The sequence below is a fragment of the Arachis duranensis genome, chromosome 1 (assembly GCF_000817695.3).
Source record: "Arachis duranensis cultivar V14167 chromosome 1, aradu.V14167.gnm2.J7QH, whole genome shotgun sequence".
In the NCBI taxonomy this organism is placed as follows: domain Eukaryota; kingdom Viridiplantae; phylum Streptophyta; class Magnoliopsida; order Fabales; family Fabaceae; genus Arachis; species Arachis duranensis.
In genome coordinates, this window is record NC_029772.3 from 37,797,046 (window position 1) to 37,813,243 (window position 16,198).

At 32.9% G+C, this 16,198-nt stretch overlaps 1 protein-coding gene across 1 annotated transcript; it reads left to right on the plus strand.

Annotated features, from left to right (window-relative positions):
- The first annotated feature begins 113 nt into the window (after positions 1 to 113).
- LOC107485901 (vesicle-associated protein 1-2) lies at positions 114 to 8,700 on the plus strand. Its single transcript, XM_016106437.3, has 8 exons — positions 114 to 295; positions 396 to 466; positions 773 to 854; positions 6,212 to 6,327; positions 6,422 to 6,586; positions 6,688 to 6,738; positions 7,356 to 7,433; positions 8,188 to 8,700. The coding sequence occupies exons 1-8, from the start codon at positions 244 to 246 to the stop codon at positions 8,296 to 8,298; spliced, it is 726 nt and encodes a 241-aa protein (XP_015961923.1). The 5' UTR covers positions 114 to 243; the 3' UTR covers positions 8,299 to 8,700.
- The last annotated feature ends 7,498 nt before the right edge of the window (positions 8,701 to 16,198 follow it).

Here is a 16,198-nt window from a genome sequence, read left to right on the forward strand (position 1 = left end):
TATTATTATTATTATTGTTATATTCCTTCTTCTGAGCTTCAGAGTATGTTGTTAATTCGACCACTTTCTCTACCAAATAGAAATCAGTTACGTAAACCAAAATGAAGATTTCTTTCATCACTGCATTTTCTCAATTTCCGATTTTCTTTTTCCTCTTCCTCTAAATCTCGTTTTCGATCTTTCCTATTTTACAATCATAACTCCAAACCTTCTAGAACCTTTCGCAACCTCAATCAGTCGGAGATGAGCAACGGGAAACTTTTTAGCATCGAATCTTTCGAGCTCAAGTTCCCCTGTCAGTTCCCATTTTTGTCATTCTCCTTCGATCTATTTTTCTCATCTTCTAGAATTTTAAATTTCCATGATTTTCTAATTCTTTCTTTTCTTCTCATTAGTTGAGTTGAAGAAGCAGATCTCGTGCGCTCTCCAATTGTTCAATAAGACTGATAGCTATGTAGCTTTCAAGGTAAATGGTGACATTTTTTTTTCTAGCTTTAGCTTCCTTCTTTTTCAAAATCCAAATTGTTTGTCTCCTCATGCTCTTTATTTTCCTATCTTCAATTTGGAGAATTTGTTTTGACTAGTTGTTTTGATTCTATTATAAGATCTATTGAATTCACAATAACTGTAACTCTTCAGTAAGTGTTTGGTGTAATGCGGTATTAAAAAAATTGTACGATAATTTGTTACTATTCTATTATTTTATTTATTTGTTGATGTGATAAAATGTTTAATTTCCATGTTTACGTGTTGCATATTTGGTTTTGTTCAGGTGAAAACAACTAATCCGAAGAAGTATTGTGTTCGTCCAAACACAGGAATTGTCTTGCCACGATCAACATGTGATATTATGGGTACTAATACTTCTATGCACTATTATTGAACAGGCGAAAGGGAAAAATGGAATCAGTTATTGAACTTCTCAATTGAAGATTTATATACATGCACTATAATAAAATTGATGGCACTATAATAAAGTTGATGGAGCCTGGGACTAATTAAACCCTTATTCTAATTTAATTTCTAACTAACTAGTTAACTTATGCTACTAATTAGAATATCTAATATCTCCCCTCAAGTTGGAGCATACATGTTGTATGTTCCTAACTTGGCCATGAAAAACTGAAATTGAGGTGTAAGGAGTGTTTTAGTGAGAATATCTGCAAGTTGATGCTTGCTTGAAAGGTGCATCAGCTTGATAATCCCATATGCGACTTTCTCTCGAATAAAGTGGCAGTCGATTTCAATGTGTTTGGACTTTTCATGTAAGGTTAAATTGGTAGACATCTGAATAGCCGATATGTTATTGCAAAAAACTATGGCTGAGTGGACCTCATGTGCATGAATTTTAGCAAAGCAACAAGTGCAAGCACCTTACAAGCAACATTTGCCAACGCCCGATATTCAGCCTCAGTTGAGCTTCTGAAAATCACATCTTGTTTCTTGTTCTTCCACGATATCAAAGAATCACCCAAAAAGGTACAATACCTAGTGGTAGATTGCCTCATATCTAAACAACCACCCCAATCTGCATTAGCGTACATAATGCGATTGAATTTAGACTTAGATGAGAAAAGGAGCCCTTGTCCCGGTGCAGCTTTCAAGTAACGAAGGACATGATGAGTGGCATTTAAATGGGGAAGGCGCGGATCGGGCATAAACTGGGCCAATTTTACGACTACAAAGGTAATGTCTGGTCTGAAAATAGTCAAAGATATGAGGCGGCCAATCAGTCTTCTATAGTGGGATGGGTAAGGTACGGGATCGTCTTTACCAGCTCGAAGTTTAAGATTTGCATCTATAGGTGTGGTGGCAAGCTTATATCCTAAGTAACCTGTCTCTTTCAATAACAACATTGCATACTTTCTCTAAGTAAGCACCATGCTAGCTTTAGAGTGTGCAAGTTCTAAACCCAGAAAAAATTCGAGGTCACCCAAGATTTTGAGCTTGAATATTGATTGGAGTTTCAGCTTAACATTGTCAACCATCTCTTGCTCGGGGGCAGTAATAATGATATCATCCACATAAACAATGAGAAAAGTAGTCGCATCACCTTCTCCCAAAACAAATAGAGACTAATCCTATTTGCATTGTGTGAACCCGTGGCTGAGGAGAGTATTGCAGAACTTGGTAAACCATTGCCGTGAAACTTGCCTTAGACCATACAAGGACCTTGTAAGCTTGTAAACTAATCCCCCTTTCCTTTGAGGATGGCCTAAGGGTAACTCCATGTAAACTTCTTCATCTAATTCGCTGTTGAGAAACGCATTGTTGATATCTAATTGGAGAAGACTCCAATTCTTGACCGCAGCAATGGTGAGGAGAGTCCTTACTGTGGTGATTTTTACGACCGGGATAAAGGTATCCCTAAAGTCGATCCCGGCTTGTTGAGTGTAGTCTTTGGAGACGAAGGGTGCCTTATAGCGCTCCGGTGTACCATCAGCCTTTAATTTGGCTTTGTACATCCATCGGCACCCGATTGCACGTTTGGCTTTGGGTAACTCGACCAAGATCCAAGTATTATTGGCTTTGAGGGCATCTATCTCTTTTTGCATGGCCTGCCGCCACTCTTTGAACTTGAGAGCTTGGTGATAGAATTGAGGTTCAGGAATGATGTTCAACTGAGCAATGGAATTGGGATATTTGGAGCTGAGCTTGTGAGCACTAAGGTGGTTAGTGAGAGGATATGGTGTTGAGATATGGTACACATAGTCATTTAAATATAATGGTGGCTGAGTGTGTCAGGTAGATCGTCGTAATGGTGGTGGCTGAGGCTAAGTGCTGGGGACGATGGAAGAAAGGCTTGGAGAATGGGGTGCAGGTGTGGAATTGGAGTGAGGTGAAGGTGGTAAATGTGATGAAGTAGGATCTAGAATAAGTTTAGGTAGTGCAAAGTCATGAAGCATATTTGTGTTAGATTGAAGATGAGGGGATTGACTAAAGGGCATGATGGTTTCATGAAATATAATATCTCTGGATTTGAAAAATTGTTGGTGTGAAGATTGTAAAGTTTATATCCTTTATAGCCAATAGGATAGCCAACAAAGACAGAGGGGTTAGCTCTTGGGCAAAATTTAGTTCTAGAATCGGGAGTAGTTGCTGCATAGGTAAGGCATCCAAAACTTCTCAAGGAATCATAGTTGGGTGTCTTGCTAAAAAGGAGTTCAAATGGTGGCTTGAAATGTAGAAGTTTGCTGGGAGTTTGGTTGATAAGGAAGGAAGCAGTGATGATGCATTCACCCCAAAAGGAAATGGGCACTATGGATTGGAAAAGTAATGCTCCTGCAACATTCAAAAGGTGTTGATGCTTGCGTTCCACGACGGCATTCTGCTGCATATAATAAGGATAGGAGAATTGATACAAGACTCCTTGTTGCTGTAGGAATGCATCGAGAGCAAGTTCTTTGGCATTATCTGACCTGAAACACTTAATTCTTTTGCCAAATTGAGTTTCAATCAAGGCAAAAAAATTCTAAGCAATCTGTGGCCTCAGACTTGTGAGTTAGCATATAAATCCAACAAAAACGAATCGCATCATCAACAATTGTTAAGAAGAAATATTTTTCATTATAAGTTGGGATATTGTAAAGTTCCCAAACATCACAATGTATAAGGTCAAAAGCATTGGAGGACATGTTATTATGTGATTTGAAAGGAAGTCTTTTGAATTCGCTAAGTGACAAACTTCACAAGTGTAATGGTCTGACTTATTTGGTAATTGCAAGATGTTATCTTAAATTCTGTAAAAAACTAAAAGGAGCATGTCTTAAACGTGCATGCCATAACTGGGATTTGCATAAATTTATTTGATTAAAACTAGTATGAAAGGTCGGATTAGACTGAGTAGAGACATAAGGATTTGAGGAACCATATGATGATGACTCGATTGGGGTGTCAACTTTCAGGATATAAAGTCCCTGCTGTAGGTTACCCTTCCCAATTTTCTTCGAAAACTTGTCCTAAATAACGAAGTGAGTGTATCCAATAGTTACAGTGAGTGAAGAATTAGAAAGTAAGAAAGACACTAATAGTAAATTGACTCAAAATTCAGGCACATAAAATACATTGTGGAGTGTAATATTGTTATTGATGAAAATTGAGCCTATGAAATTTGCAGAAAAGATGTCACCATTTGGTAAAGAAACTAAAAAGTTTTTAGAGGTATGAATGGACTCGAAGTGATAAATCATAAGCAATATGTATAGTGGCTCCACTATCCAAGATCCAAGAATTATTGGGTAAATTTGACCTTAATATGGATGTGTTGAGAACAATACCTGTTGGGGTTGTGACGCTTGTGGATTCAGGAGTTGGAATTTCCTGAATTTGGTGATGGTTGAGTAAGGATAAGAGTTATTGAACTTGAGCAGAAGTCAGGTTGGGAGTGGCAGATGTTGATGGTTCCAAATTGGTAGACACATTGTGTACGGATGGCCTCGTATCTCTCCTTTCACCAAAATTTGGTGCTAATCCGTGGAGCTTGTAGCACTTATCGATTGTGTGCCCAAAAAAGCTACAATGAAAGCAAAGAGGACGATCTTTCTTGAGTGTGCCTTGGCCACGACCTTAAGGTTGAGTGGCATGAGGATTGCGGGCGAGGAAAGCAACCTGAGATTGTGGCAGTGAATTTAAGGAAGCTCTTAATGCTCCATGTTTCTCTTCTTGAGTCACCAAAGATAGCACCTTGTTAATCACAGGAAGAGGTTCCATGAGTAGGATTTGATCCCGAATTTTAGAGTAAGACTTATCTAGTCCCATCAAGAAGCAATGGACGTATTATGCTTGAAGAAATTCTTGTATAGCTCGAGCATCACCATAGTTGCATTGTACGGGTCTGTAGCAGTTCAATTCCTCTCCAAAAACTTTGATCTAAGTAAAGTATTGTGAGATGGTCATCGTGCCTTGGCGGAGATTCATCAAATCATGTTTTAACTCGAAAACGCGAAAAGCCATTGGCATGCTGAAAATCGCTCTTTCAAATCATTCCAAAGTTCAGCAGCTGAATTTGTATACACCAGTGAAGTGGCTATCTCTTTCGAAACAAAGTTCAGCAGCTGAATTTGTATACACCAGTGAAGTGGCTATCTCTTTCGAAACAGAGTTCAAAATCCAAGTGCTCACTACATCATTGACACACTGCCATTTTTCAAATTTCTCTGGTTTAGTGGTAGGATCATGTTGAGGAACAGAACCTGTGATAAAACCAAGCTTTCTCTTGGCATTGTGTAAGGGACTTGGGTATTATGGGTGCTCAAAGTCCCACATCGAGTAGTATGGGATGCTTGATGTTGTATATAAGGAGAGTGGTTATTCCCCCTTAACAGCTAGCTTTTAAGGTGTGGTTCCCCACTTTCCTTAGATACTTAACAATGGTATCAGAGCGTGGTTGTCAACGCCATGGAAAGGGCTACCTATAGGCTGGATTAGGGTGAATACCGAATACTGATAGACCGTAGCAAAGTGGCTACCGTTGGGTCAGTGTCGATAGAGTGAAGCCGCCGTGGACGTCGGCTCTCCAGAGCCGGTGTATTGTTAGGGACTTGGGTATTATGGGTGCTCAAAGTCCCACATCGAGTAATATGGGATGCTTGATGTTGTATATAAGGATAGTGGTTCTTCCCCCTTAACAACTAGCTTTTAAGGTGTGGATCCCCACTTTCCTTAGATACTTAACACATTGAGGGCTTTTCATATAGCGCGGCTCCTGAGTTGTTGAGTGACTAAGATCAAACCTAGTTGATCAGCCGGAGAGAGATTGTATGGATAGATCGTCATGGATGAAGCTGAAGAAGCAGCCGAAGACGGTGAAACGGAAGGCTCCATGAACACGCATGATGAATGTCTTCTCTTTGAGGCTCGTTGATCGGAAATTGCTGTTTCGATTCAAGAACAAGGATGAAACAAGCAAGATCTCATCAATCTCTATCGTGTGAGCTAAGAACTGAGGAAGAAAGAAGATACAGAAACGGCAGAGAGGAGAGAGAGTGGAAGGTTACGGAAGCTTCAAGAAGGATTTGCTTCTGATACCATATTGAACAGAGGAAAGGGAAAAACTCTGGTACAGCTAATTTAATTTCTAACTAACTTGTTAACTTATGCTACTAATCAGTACATCTAATAACTATTACTCTCCCTTTCCCCCTACATTATGATGTTATTGGTTATCATCCATTAATGTTCACTTTTTTCTACTATTTTTTTGGTTAATAAGTTGCCATGCAGGCGCAAAAGGAAGCGCCACCTGATATGCAATGCAAGGATAAATTTCTTCTTCAGAGTGTGAAAACTTTTGACGGTGCTTCTACAAAAGATATCAATTCAGAAATGGTATAATACTTAATAATAGTTGCCTTTGCATTTTCATTTAATTTCTTTTTCACCTTTTTGGTTTGAATTTTAAATCTTATGCTGCTTTGTCTAGTTCAACAAAGAGGCAGGGCATTTGGTTGAGGAGTGTAAATTGAGAGTGGTGTATGTTTCTCCACCTCAACCACCATCTCCAGTCCCAGAAGGTTCCGAGGAAGGGTCATCGCCTAAAGGTTCTGTTTCAGAAAATGGGAATGTCAGTAGTGTTGACTTCACACAAGTGGGTTCTTAACTTGTCCTCAATTGGATGAACCTTAACCTTTCTCCAAGTGAAAATCCGATGATGTCAATTGGGATTCCTTTTATTATTGAATATTGCAGGCATCAAGAGAATTTACTGAAAGATCCGATACTCAAGACAAATATGCAGAGGTAAAGAAAGAAAAAGTGTGTTGTAGTTATTAGAAAAATTAATTTTTATTTATTGGTAGCTAATTTGTTGATTGATAAATCTTTATTTCTAATATGGAAGTTTTAGAAAGAATATCAACTATAACCGAGTTATCTTGTTCAATCATTTAAAGAAATCATATCGTTTTGTTTGTCTGTTAATTTGTACGACTTCTGGTTGTTTTCATGTCATTTTGCTTAGTTTGTGATCAAATGTTGACAATTGAGCTCTTTAGAAACTATTTCATGCCCTTACTTGGAGCATAATAATTGGAGAACATTTCAGTACTATGCAGAGTTTGTATGTTTCCTTCTGTGTCATTGATTGATTGGCATTGCTAGTAGTTGACCCTACGACCTTCTTTCTACAACTCAGTCAACTCTACAATTTTAATTCTATGGAATACATGAGCATGAGAATTTTTAGAAGAGCTCTGCCCGAGTTGAGAAATGGTTTATGCCTAACTTACTAAGTGGCCTGGGGATCACAGATTCTTCTCTAATATCAAATTTGGAGGATAAGTTCATATTTTCAAGTCCCAATGATGGTGTTGTTATTGTGTGGCAACGTTATTTTGATTATAATTGTTTTATTGCAGGGAAGGGCTCTTATCACAAGATTGACTGAAGAAAAAAGTAATGCAATTCAACAGAACAACAAGTTCCATCAGGAACCGGTGAGCTTTAATCAAATATGGTTTAGATAATTTTATCTACCAATTTGTATAGTCTATATTGATGTCTTTCTGGCAATTATATTTGTAGTGTTTGCTATTAAAGCAATATATACCACAGATATTAAAGTCTCTAAAACACCATCAAAATCTGATGCTCTTTCTAACTATCTATTTTAAAAGCATATATTCTCAGATAGATGTGGTAACAATCACAGTTCATGTCAAAGTAATGCTATGGGAGGGACCTTACATAATTTAAACTATTCTTTTGTTTTGCCTTCAAATATATTTTAAGGTGTTCTCCGAATTTGATGATTTTCAAGATATTGTGTATTGTTTGTGGGTTTCAATTTTTAGTAATATGAGATGAAAAGCACATATTTTCAACACCAATATGAGGTTTAGTTGTATGAACATTTTGTGTAGGACATGAAGTAATAATTGTGCTTCATTAGTTTTATATTGATTTTATGTATTGCATATATAATGTTTGCTTGTGTTGAGATTTTGCCTTTGCCATGACCCCTCTAATAGTCTGTTAGGGATTTGATTGTTCCGGTCAATTTCTTCCACATCAGGGTTTAAACAATTTCCTTTACACGTGCTACTCTATTGCATGTAGAGAGGGGCGCGAGCTCGTGCACATACAAACACAATCATGCACTTTAATTTGTGCCATGCACATGCATTAATTCTTTCAAACTTAGCTTTGCGCTCAAGAAAACATTTATTTTGGTGATTTTACTAATTGTAGGATCTTCTGAAGCGTGAAGGCAATAAAAATCGCAGTGGAGTCTCCTTTATCATTATTGTATTAATTGGCTTACTTGGCATGATTATGGGGTATCTCATGAGGAAGACCTAATCAATTCTGCAATTTGATCTCTCTTTCTTCTTACTCCATTTTTGTTTCTATTTTTTGGTCTCGGATGGATAGCATTCTGGAAGTAGAAAACATTGGGGAATGTCATAGGTATAAGATTGCCCTTATTTGGGACTTGGCTCATACTTTCGGTACATGAATTCCTTTCGTAACTTAAAGAGGGGAACTTTATTTGTTATTTCTCTTGTTTATCTGGTGGCTCTTGGGTAAAGTCGAAGTTGTAAAAAAAATGATGATAAGAGGCTCCTTTTCTTATCTTTCCATGTTAAAAATGTCCTTAGTACGTTACTTATGACAGTGTTCTATGTTTCTGTCGTAATCCCCCTTTTATGTATGTGTGTGTGTATGTATATACATATTGATAGTTTCTCTCAAATAAGAGAAGCTCACAAAAAGGCTACAGGTACTCTTGAAGGGTGTATAAATCTCATCCTTTCGTGACTCATCAGATATATGTTACTCTGGTTTCCATTATTGGGTATTTTAGCACATTTTCCTTCTTGTTTAGGGTTTCCATTATGAAGACGAGTTTTGTACTTAAAGATCACATATTCTGATTATTTTGGCTAATGACTTTATTCAAATTTATGGTGTCGAAAAAATATCGTAAAGCTTATGGCATAATACCTTCACTGTCAAATATCTGGTAGAAAATTGATGAATAACATGGATTCCGGATAATAATAAAAAGGATAGAAAAAAAAAACTTGGATACATAAATGTGCCAGAAAAATAAAAAATATTATTCATGAAATGTTGGTGTGTTAAAACGTTGGTGTTTGCCATAGTGCCTGCAACTACGGTCCAGAAATCAAATAGAAAGGAATGGGCTTCAAATTCATATATCTCTCCAACATCAAAAGTTGTTTATATTTTGGCAAATTCAACAAGTATTTACAAGGGCAGCTGAGGAGGCCTTAGTTCAAATGGTAAATTATATGTATTTTAATATGTTATATTTGGGTTGAACTTTGACAAATGTGTCAGGTATTGAATATTGAATATGAATCTTTTAGTATTGTGTGAATGAGTGTGTAGCGTGAGTATGTTATAGAGTTGTAATATTTAGGATTATAAGTTGTTTAATTTATTTAAAAATAAAAAAACAAGTATTTACAAGGTACCATAGTGTTTTTCTATAAATTTTTGGGTAATGCCACGGTGCGAAAGCAATTTTTTTTTCTCACCTGCTGAAATGTGGTAGAAGCAGAAGAAAGAAAAGTCACCAAAAAAAAAAAGAAGAAAGAAACACGTATTTGCATTGGTTCCCATTTGGCCCGATAAATACCGTAATATTATAGAATTGACATAAAATGTGGGCCAAGTTATACTTAATTAATTAGCGTTAGTTTTTGCATATAATATGATGATTAGTTATTTGAGTTTTTTTGTTTAAATCAGATCAATTTTTGGAAAAAAATGTGCTGGGTTTAAACTATTGAAGGTAATTTTTTTTCTGATTTTTAAACGTGACAATACATTTAATTTTGCAATTAACCCATGTTTTGAATGTTTGTGGGTATAATGTGTTTTGGGAATATGATGTTTGTAGTGTTAAATTATTGTGTTTAAACCAATTTGGGTTGGTCGAGTGGTGAGCTCACTCGTCCGCTTAAACAAGTGTCTGAAATTTGAACTCCGCCTTACGCATGCAGCAACTCATTGGCCAACGGCAAACCCTTAAATGGAACTCAGATTTGCGATGGATTAGTCCTTAACCTGTCGGGTTGGGAGATACCGTTTGGGTAAACAAAAAATATTAATAAAATTATTTATTTAAACATAACTTTTCTACGATACAAATAATTTCAAATTTTAAAATTAGTTCTGCTACATTTTTTATTTCAAATTTTGTAATTTCACAATATATTAATAATTACAAATTTTAAATTTGAGACTTATTTGTTAATTTAAAAAATTACAAACTAACATCAACTTTAATAAATCTTAATCTATGTTGTAAAATTTTTCACTTGAAAAAAAAATTCAAATATTTTTATTTTCAAATTTATAAAATAACGTAAAAATAATAAAATGATAAAGTTATATTTTTTATTATTTTTATGTTTTTAATAAAACTTTTAAAATAAAAATAAAAATATTTTCATAAAATCAAACTAAATTACAAACCCTAATCCCTAAATCTTACGCCTTAAATCCTAAATTCTCAAAAACATACTCTAAACTCTAACTCCAAATCTAAAATACATCAATCTTAAACCATAAACCTTAAATTACAAACTCTAAACACTCAATCTATAATAATAATAATAATAACAATAATAATAATAATAATAATAATAATAATAATAATAATGAAAAATATAACTATCATTTTATTATTTTTACGTTATTTTACAAATTTAAAAATAAAAATATTTGAAAAAAAATTTTTCAGGTGAAAAATTTTACAACATAAGTTAGAATTTATCAAAATTGATGTTAGTTTGTAATTTTTTAAATTAACAAATAAGCCTCAAATTTAAAATTTGAAATTATTAATATATTTTAAAATTATAAAATTTGAAATAAAAAATGTAGTTAAATTAATTTTAAAAATAAATAATTTAACTGTAAAAAAACACACAATAATTTAATACTACAAACATTATATTTCCAAAACACACTATACTCACAAACATTTAAAACATGGGTTAATTACAAAATCAAATGTATTGTCACATTTAAAAATAAATAAAATTACCTTTCATAACTTAAACCCAGTTTTTTTCTTCCCAAATATTGATCTATTTTAGACCAAAAAACCTAAATAATTAATCATCATATTATATGCAAAACTAACGTCAATTAATTAAGTATAACTTGGCCAATATTTTATATTAATTCTACAATATTATAGCACTTGTCGGATCAAATAGAAACCAATATAAATACGTGTTTTTTTTTCTGTTTTCACTATATTTTAACATATGAGAAAAAAAATTTGCTTCTGTATCGTAGCATTACCCTAAATTTTTAGGATGAATTTGTGGTTTCTAAGTGGTGATTTTGGAGACATTGGAAAGTGAAAATATTTTTGTTTTAAAAATCTCTCTTAATAATTTTCCTAACATTACCAACAAGGGTAAGAAATTAAAGTCATGAATGGGTCTACTTTGTACGACTCCCCTCCCCCATCCCTGAATTGTAAAAAGGATATATATTATAAAAATAAAATTTTTATATGAGAATGTTAGAATGTATTTATAATTATTGGATTAATTTAAAAGGTTAAAATTATATGTAGCTAATAAATAATATACAAATAATATATTTAATATAGTAATTAAATTTATGAGAGAGAATATATTTAATAGGCATTGTATTTATAACAATTGTCTTTATTTTTTATTAAAATATATCTAATAATAAATTAAAATAACTGAATTTCACATAATTATAAAAATATAACATCATTAAAAAGTTCACATACAACAAATATTTTTAAAAAAACTAGAATCATACTTAAAAAATTTTCACGTTTTATTTTTTCATTCAAAAAAGTAATAGTTTCTTAAATCTGTGTTAGATTAAAACAATATTTTTGTATTAGATTAAAAATTTTGAAAAAGTAATAATTTCTTAAATTTCAGTTATTATTGTCTAATTTTGTTACCGATATAAGTATATAACAATACAGTATAAATTATTTGTATAATTTAAATATTTTTTATTTTTTATTCTCTTATTAATATGAGATTATCAAATATCTACTTTTTTAAATGAGAAAATAAAAAAATTATTCTAAAATAAAGATTTAATTATTAAAAGAGATTTTATTATGAAAATAAGAATTAGGATAAGAGAAGGAGGAAAGAGAATAGGGAGAATAATAGGTAATTCTGTTATTGATTGTGATATTAGAGAATATGAGAGGGGCTATTTATAACCAACGGCCCAACACCTCGTTAGGATATTCACAATAAATATATTTATAACACTCTCTCTTAGATGTCTCTAGTAGTAATAGTAGATTAGTGCCTCATTAAAAAAAAATCTTTCTAAAAAAATATACTCAAGGAAAAAGAGTACAGTGTCTTGTAATATGTTAGGTAACTGCCTAATTAAAAACCTTACTAGAAAAAATCCAAAGTGGGATAAAACTATGGTTAAGGAAAAGAGCACAGTCCGTATTACTCCACTTGATAATTACATTACTTGATATCTCTTAATTGGCGCATTCCTATCTTGTATACTAACTTCTCAAATGTTGAAGTAGGTAGTGCTTTAGTGAACATATCCAATAAATTATCATTGGAACGGATTTGTTGACGGTCTATATCACCATTTTGTTGAAAATCATGAGAGTAGAAGAATTTTGGTAAAATGTGCTTTGTTCTATCTCCTTATGTATCCTTCTTTTAGTTGATGTATGCAAGCAGAGTTATCTTCATGTATGACTATTGGCATTTTCTTCACAGATAAGCCATACATAGGGGTGAACGTGAATCGGATCGGATCGGATATGGCCAAAATTTCGATCCGATCCGCACTAAAATTATCGGATTCAATATCCGCAGTTTTTAAGTTTGGATCCGATCCGTACATTTGCAGATCGGATCGGATCAGATATCGGATATATCCGCAAAAACACAAAAATATTTTTAAAAGCTTATTTTTATTAAAAAATATCAATAAAATTTATTTTTTCTATTTTTTAAATATGTTTACTCTTAAAATAATATTAAACATATTTTTTTAAATAATAAATTAAAATAATGCAACATATATGATAATTATTAGTTGAAATAAAACATAAAAAGAATATTTACTTATTTATTTCTTATTTTTGCGGATACGCAGATATGCGGATACCAATACAAAATCTACAATCCGATCCAATTAGTGTGCGGATCTGATCCAATCCGATAGCCTTGCGGATCAGATCCATATCCACAATTTTCGGATCGGATTCAGATAAATACCGCGGATATGCGGATCCGATCCGATCCATGAACACCCTTAGCCACACAAATCTTGGACTATGTTGGGTGATTGAACTAAGCCACACATATCTTGGACATTTGAGGATGTTGCAGCAATACTTTGCTTTGTTGGTACCAAGATATAGTTGTGCCTCCACATGTGAATAGATAACCTGTTTGTGATCTGCCTTTATGCGGATAAAAAAAACCTGCATCTGTATATCCAACTAATTGAAATATTGATTCATTAGAGTAAAATAAACCCTTATCAACAGATATTTGAAGATATCTTAATATATGTTTGACACCTTTCCAATGTCTTCTAGTTGGGTAGGAGCTAAATCTCAATAATACGTTTACTGAAAAAGTTATATCTAGTCTTGTATTCTTAGCGAGATACATTAATGCGCCAATAGCACTAAGATAGGGTACTTCACGACCAAGGGACTCCTCATTATTTTTACATGGCCGAAATGGATCTTTATCCACATCTAGTGATCTCACCACTATTGGAGTGCTCAATGGGTGTGTCTTATCCACGTAAATTTTTTCCAAAAGTTTCTCATTATAGGTTGACTGATGGATGAATATACCATCCTTCAAGTGTTCAATTTGTGAATCAAGACAGAATTTTGTTTTACCAAGATCTTTCATTTCAAATTCTCTTTTTAAATAATTCACCGTTTTTGGAATTTCTTCAGGTGGTCCAATGAATGTTTAAATCATCAGTATATATTGTAATAATAACAAATTTGAATTTAGATTTTTTATGAACACACATGGGCATATACGGTCATTTTTTACCCATCTTTCAATAAGTACGACGTTTATACCATATAACCCCAGATTGTTTTAATCTATACATGAATTTTTGAAGTTCTCCTAAACAAATCTCTGAAAAATTATTATATGCTTCAGGAACTTTGAGTCTTTCAGGGACTTTCTTATAAATTTCTTTATCAATTGAGTCGCATAAATAGACTGTAACAATATCCATTACAGGAGAATATGTTTTCACATAGTCAATACTAAGTTTTTGTAAGAACCTTTATGCTACTAGTCGTGCTTTGTATTTTTTTATTTCATTTTTCTCATTTTGTTTGTGCACAAAAATTCACTTGACTAGTTCTATACCTTCAGGGGTTTTGACTATAGGACTAAAAACTTCACATTTTTTAAGTGAAGTTAATTCAGCGTGAATTGCGTTTTTTCATTTTGGCCAATCATCTCTCTATCTGCATTCTTTGACAGATTTTGGTTTATAATTCTCATCTTGCTTTGCTATTTTTCCAGCAATATTATAAGCAAAAGTGTTGTTGACAACAGTATTTTTTTGGTCTCATATTTTTTCGATAATAACATAATTTATCGAGATCTCTTCATTTTCAGGTACTTGAATCTCTTCGAAGGTTTCATCAATAATTATGTCTTCGAATCCTCTTTGAGTATTTGCCTCCATATTATGACCATCATGATTGATTATCTCTCTTCTTTTTTGGAGATTTTTGTTCTTAGAACCAATTGGGCTTCCATGCTTTAGGTATGGATTGCTTTCATTTGCACTAACAATTTAACCTTTTAAAATACTTATTTTTATTGGTATATTTGCGGCTAGAATGTAAAGTTTTGTTACCCTATTTAGATCAATAAATGTATCTAACAATTATTTTGCAATATTTTATATATGAATTAATCTTTGTACTTCTATTAACCTTTGCATATGAGTTTTTAATATTATCAAGAAGATTAGGTTCTTACTCTATAACTTCTTCCGTCGCCATTGCATAACATTTAAAGTGGAATTATGAAAAATAGAACAGAAACCAAAAGCTAGCTGGGACTATGGGTTTAGAAAAGATAATTGTGGAATGTGACTAAGTCTGTTATTGAGGTCCTCAGCAATCTCAAAGACTTAAAGAATCATCTAAATGCTCTTATAAAAAATATCTATAACTGGAAGAACAGAAAATCGAACATTCCTTTTATAAATATATACAGGGAAGATAATAGACATGTTGATTATCTAGCACACAAAAGCATATAATTGAGATAGAATTTCACTTTGAGAAAATTTCTCCTGAAGAGTTAGTGACTAGCATGTATTTAATTTCCTTTTCAAATTTTATGCCTTATTTCTATACCAAAAAAAAAATTTATCCATCACTCAAAGTCAACGGATTGATACTTTCATTTCATCATCAATTGCATCAAATTACACTTTTTCTTTTTTATTTTTTTCTTTTCTAAAACATAAAATACAAAATCATAGTAGTTTATAATTTGCTATTCTAAGTTTGAATATATGAAAAGCAGCATAACATATTACTTAACAAGTAAAACGGCAAAAATAAGGACCAAATCAAATTTGCGATCGATTCATTGTATGACCAGTTCGACCAATCAGTTCAATCCAATTTTGAAGACCATGGTTCTCATAAATAATGCTGGTTAGAATGGAAAAAAATTGAAATAAAGATAGAACTGTAATTTTATGTTTTTATCATGTTTTTACATCGAGAACCATAACTCTATAAGGATGATGATCCTATTATTACTTTTGTTCCATTGAACACAAATTCATATGGAACATTTATATGTTTGTAAAGCTCATCAAAAACGTAGGAGTGTTCATAAAAAAATCAAAATGTAGTTAAACGGTTAAAAAATTATAACTATATTATGGTTAACCAGTTTAATAAAATAATTTTAAAAATTATATTCATATTTTTTAAAATTGGTTAACCAAAACTAAATTAAAAAAAACGATTTTTAATCGGTTAACCAAAACCAAAACCAAATTAAAATCAAAACTTAATTTTAAAACCAAATTACATACTCTTTCTCTCTCTCTCTCTCTCACTCTCTCCCCCTTCCTTTCTTTCTCTCTCCCTCCCTCCCTCCTTTCTTTCTCTTCTTCTTCTTCTTCTCTCTCTCTCTCTCTCTCTCTCCTCTCTCTC

What these genes read in the sequence shown, in the direction of transcription:
- LOC107485901 (XM_016106437.3), top strand. Translation starts at nt 244, where the DNA reads ATGAGCAACGGGAAACTTTTTAGCATCGAATCTTTCGAGCTCAAGTTC. An exon ending in TTTCGAGCTCAAGTTCCCCT is followed by an intron (nt 296 to 395) that starts GTCAGTTCCCAT and finishes TCTTCTCATTAG; the next exon opens with TTGAGTTGAAGAAGCAGATC. An exon ending in ACAAGTTCCATCAGGAACCG is followed by an intron (nt 7,434 to 8,187) that starts GTGAGCTTTAAT and finishes TACTAATTGTAG; the next exon opens with GATCTTCTGAAGCGTGAAGG.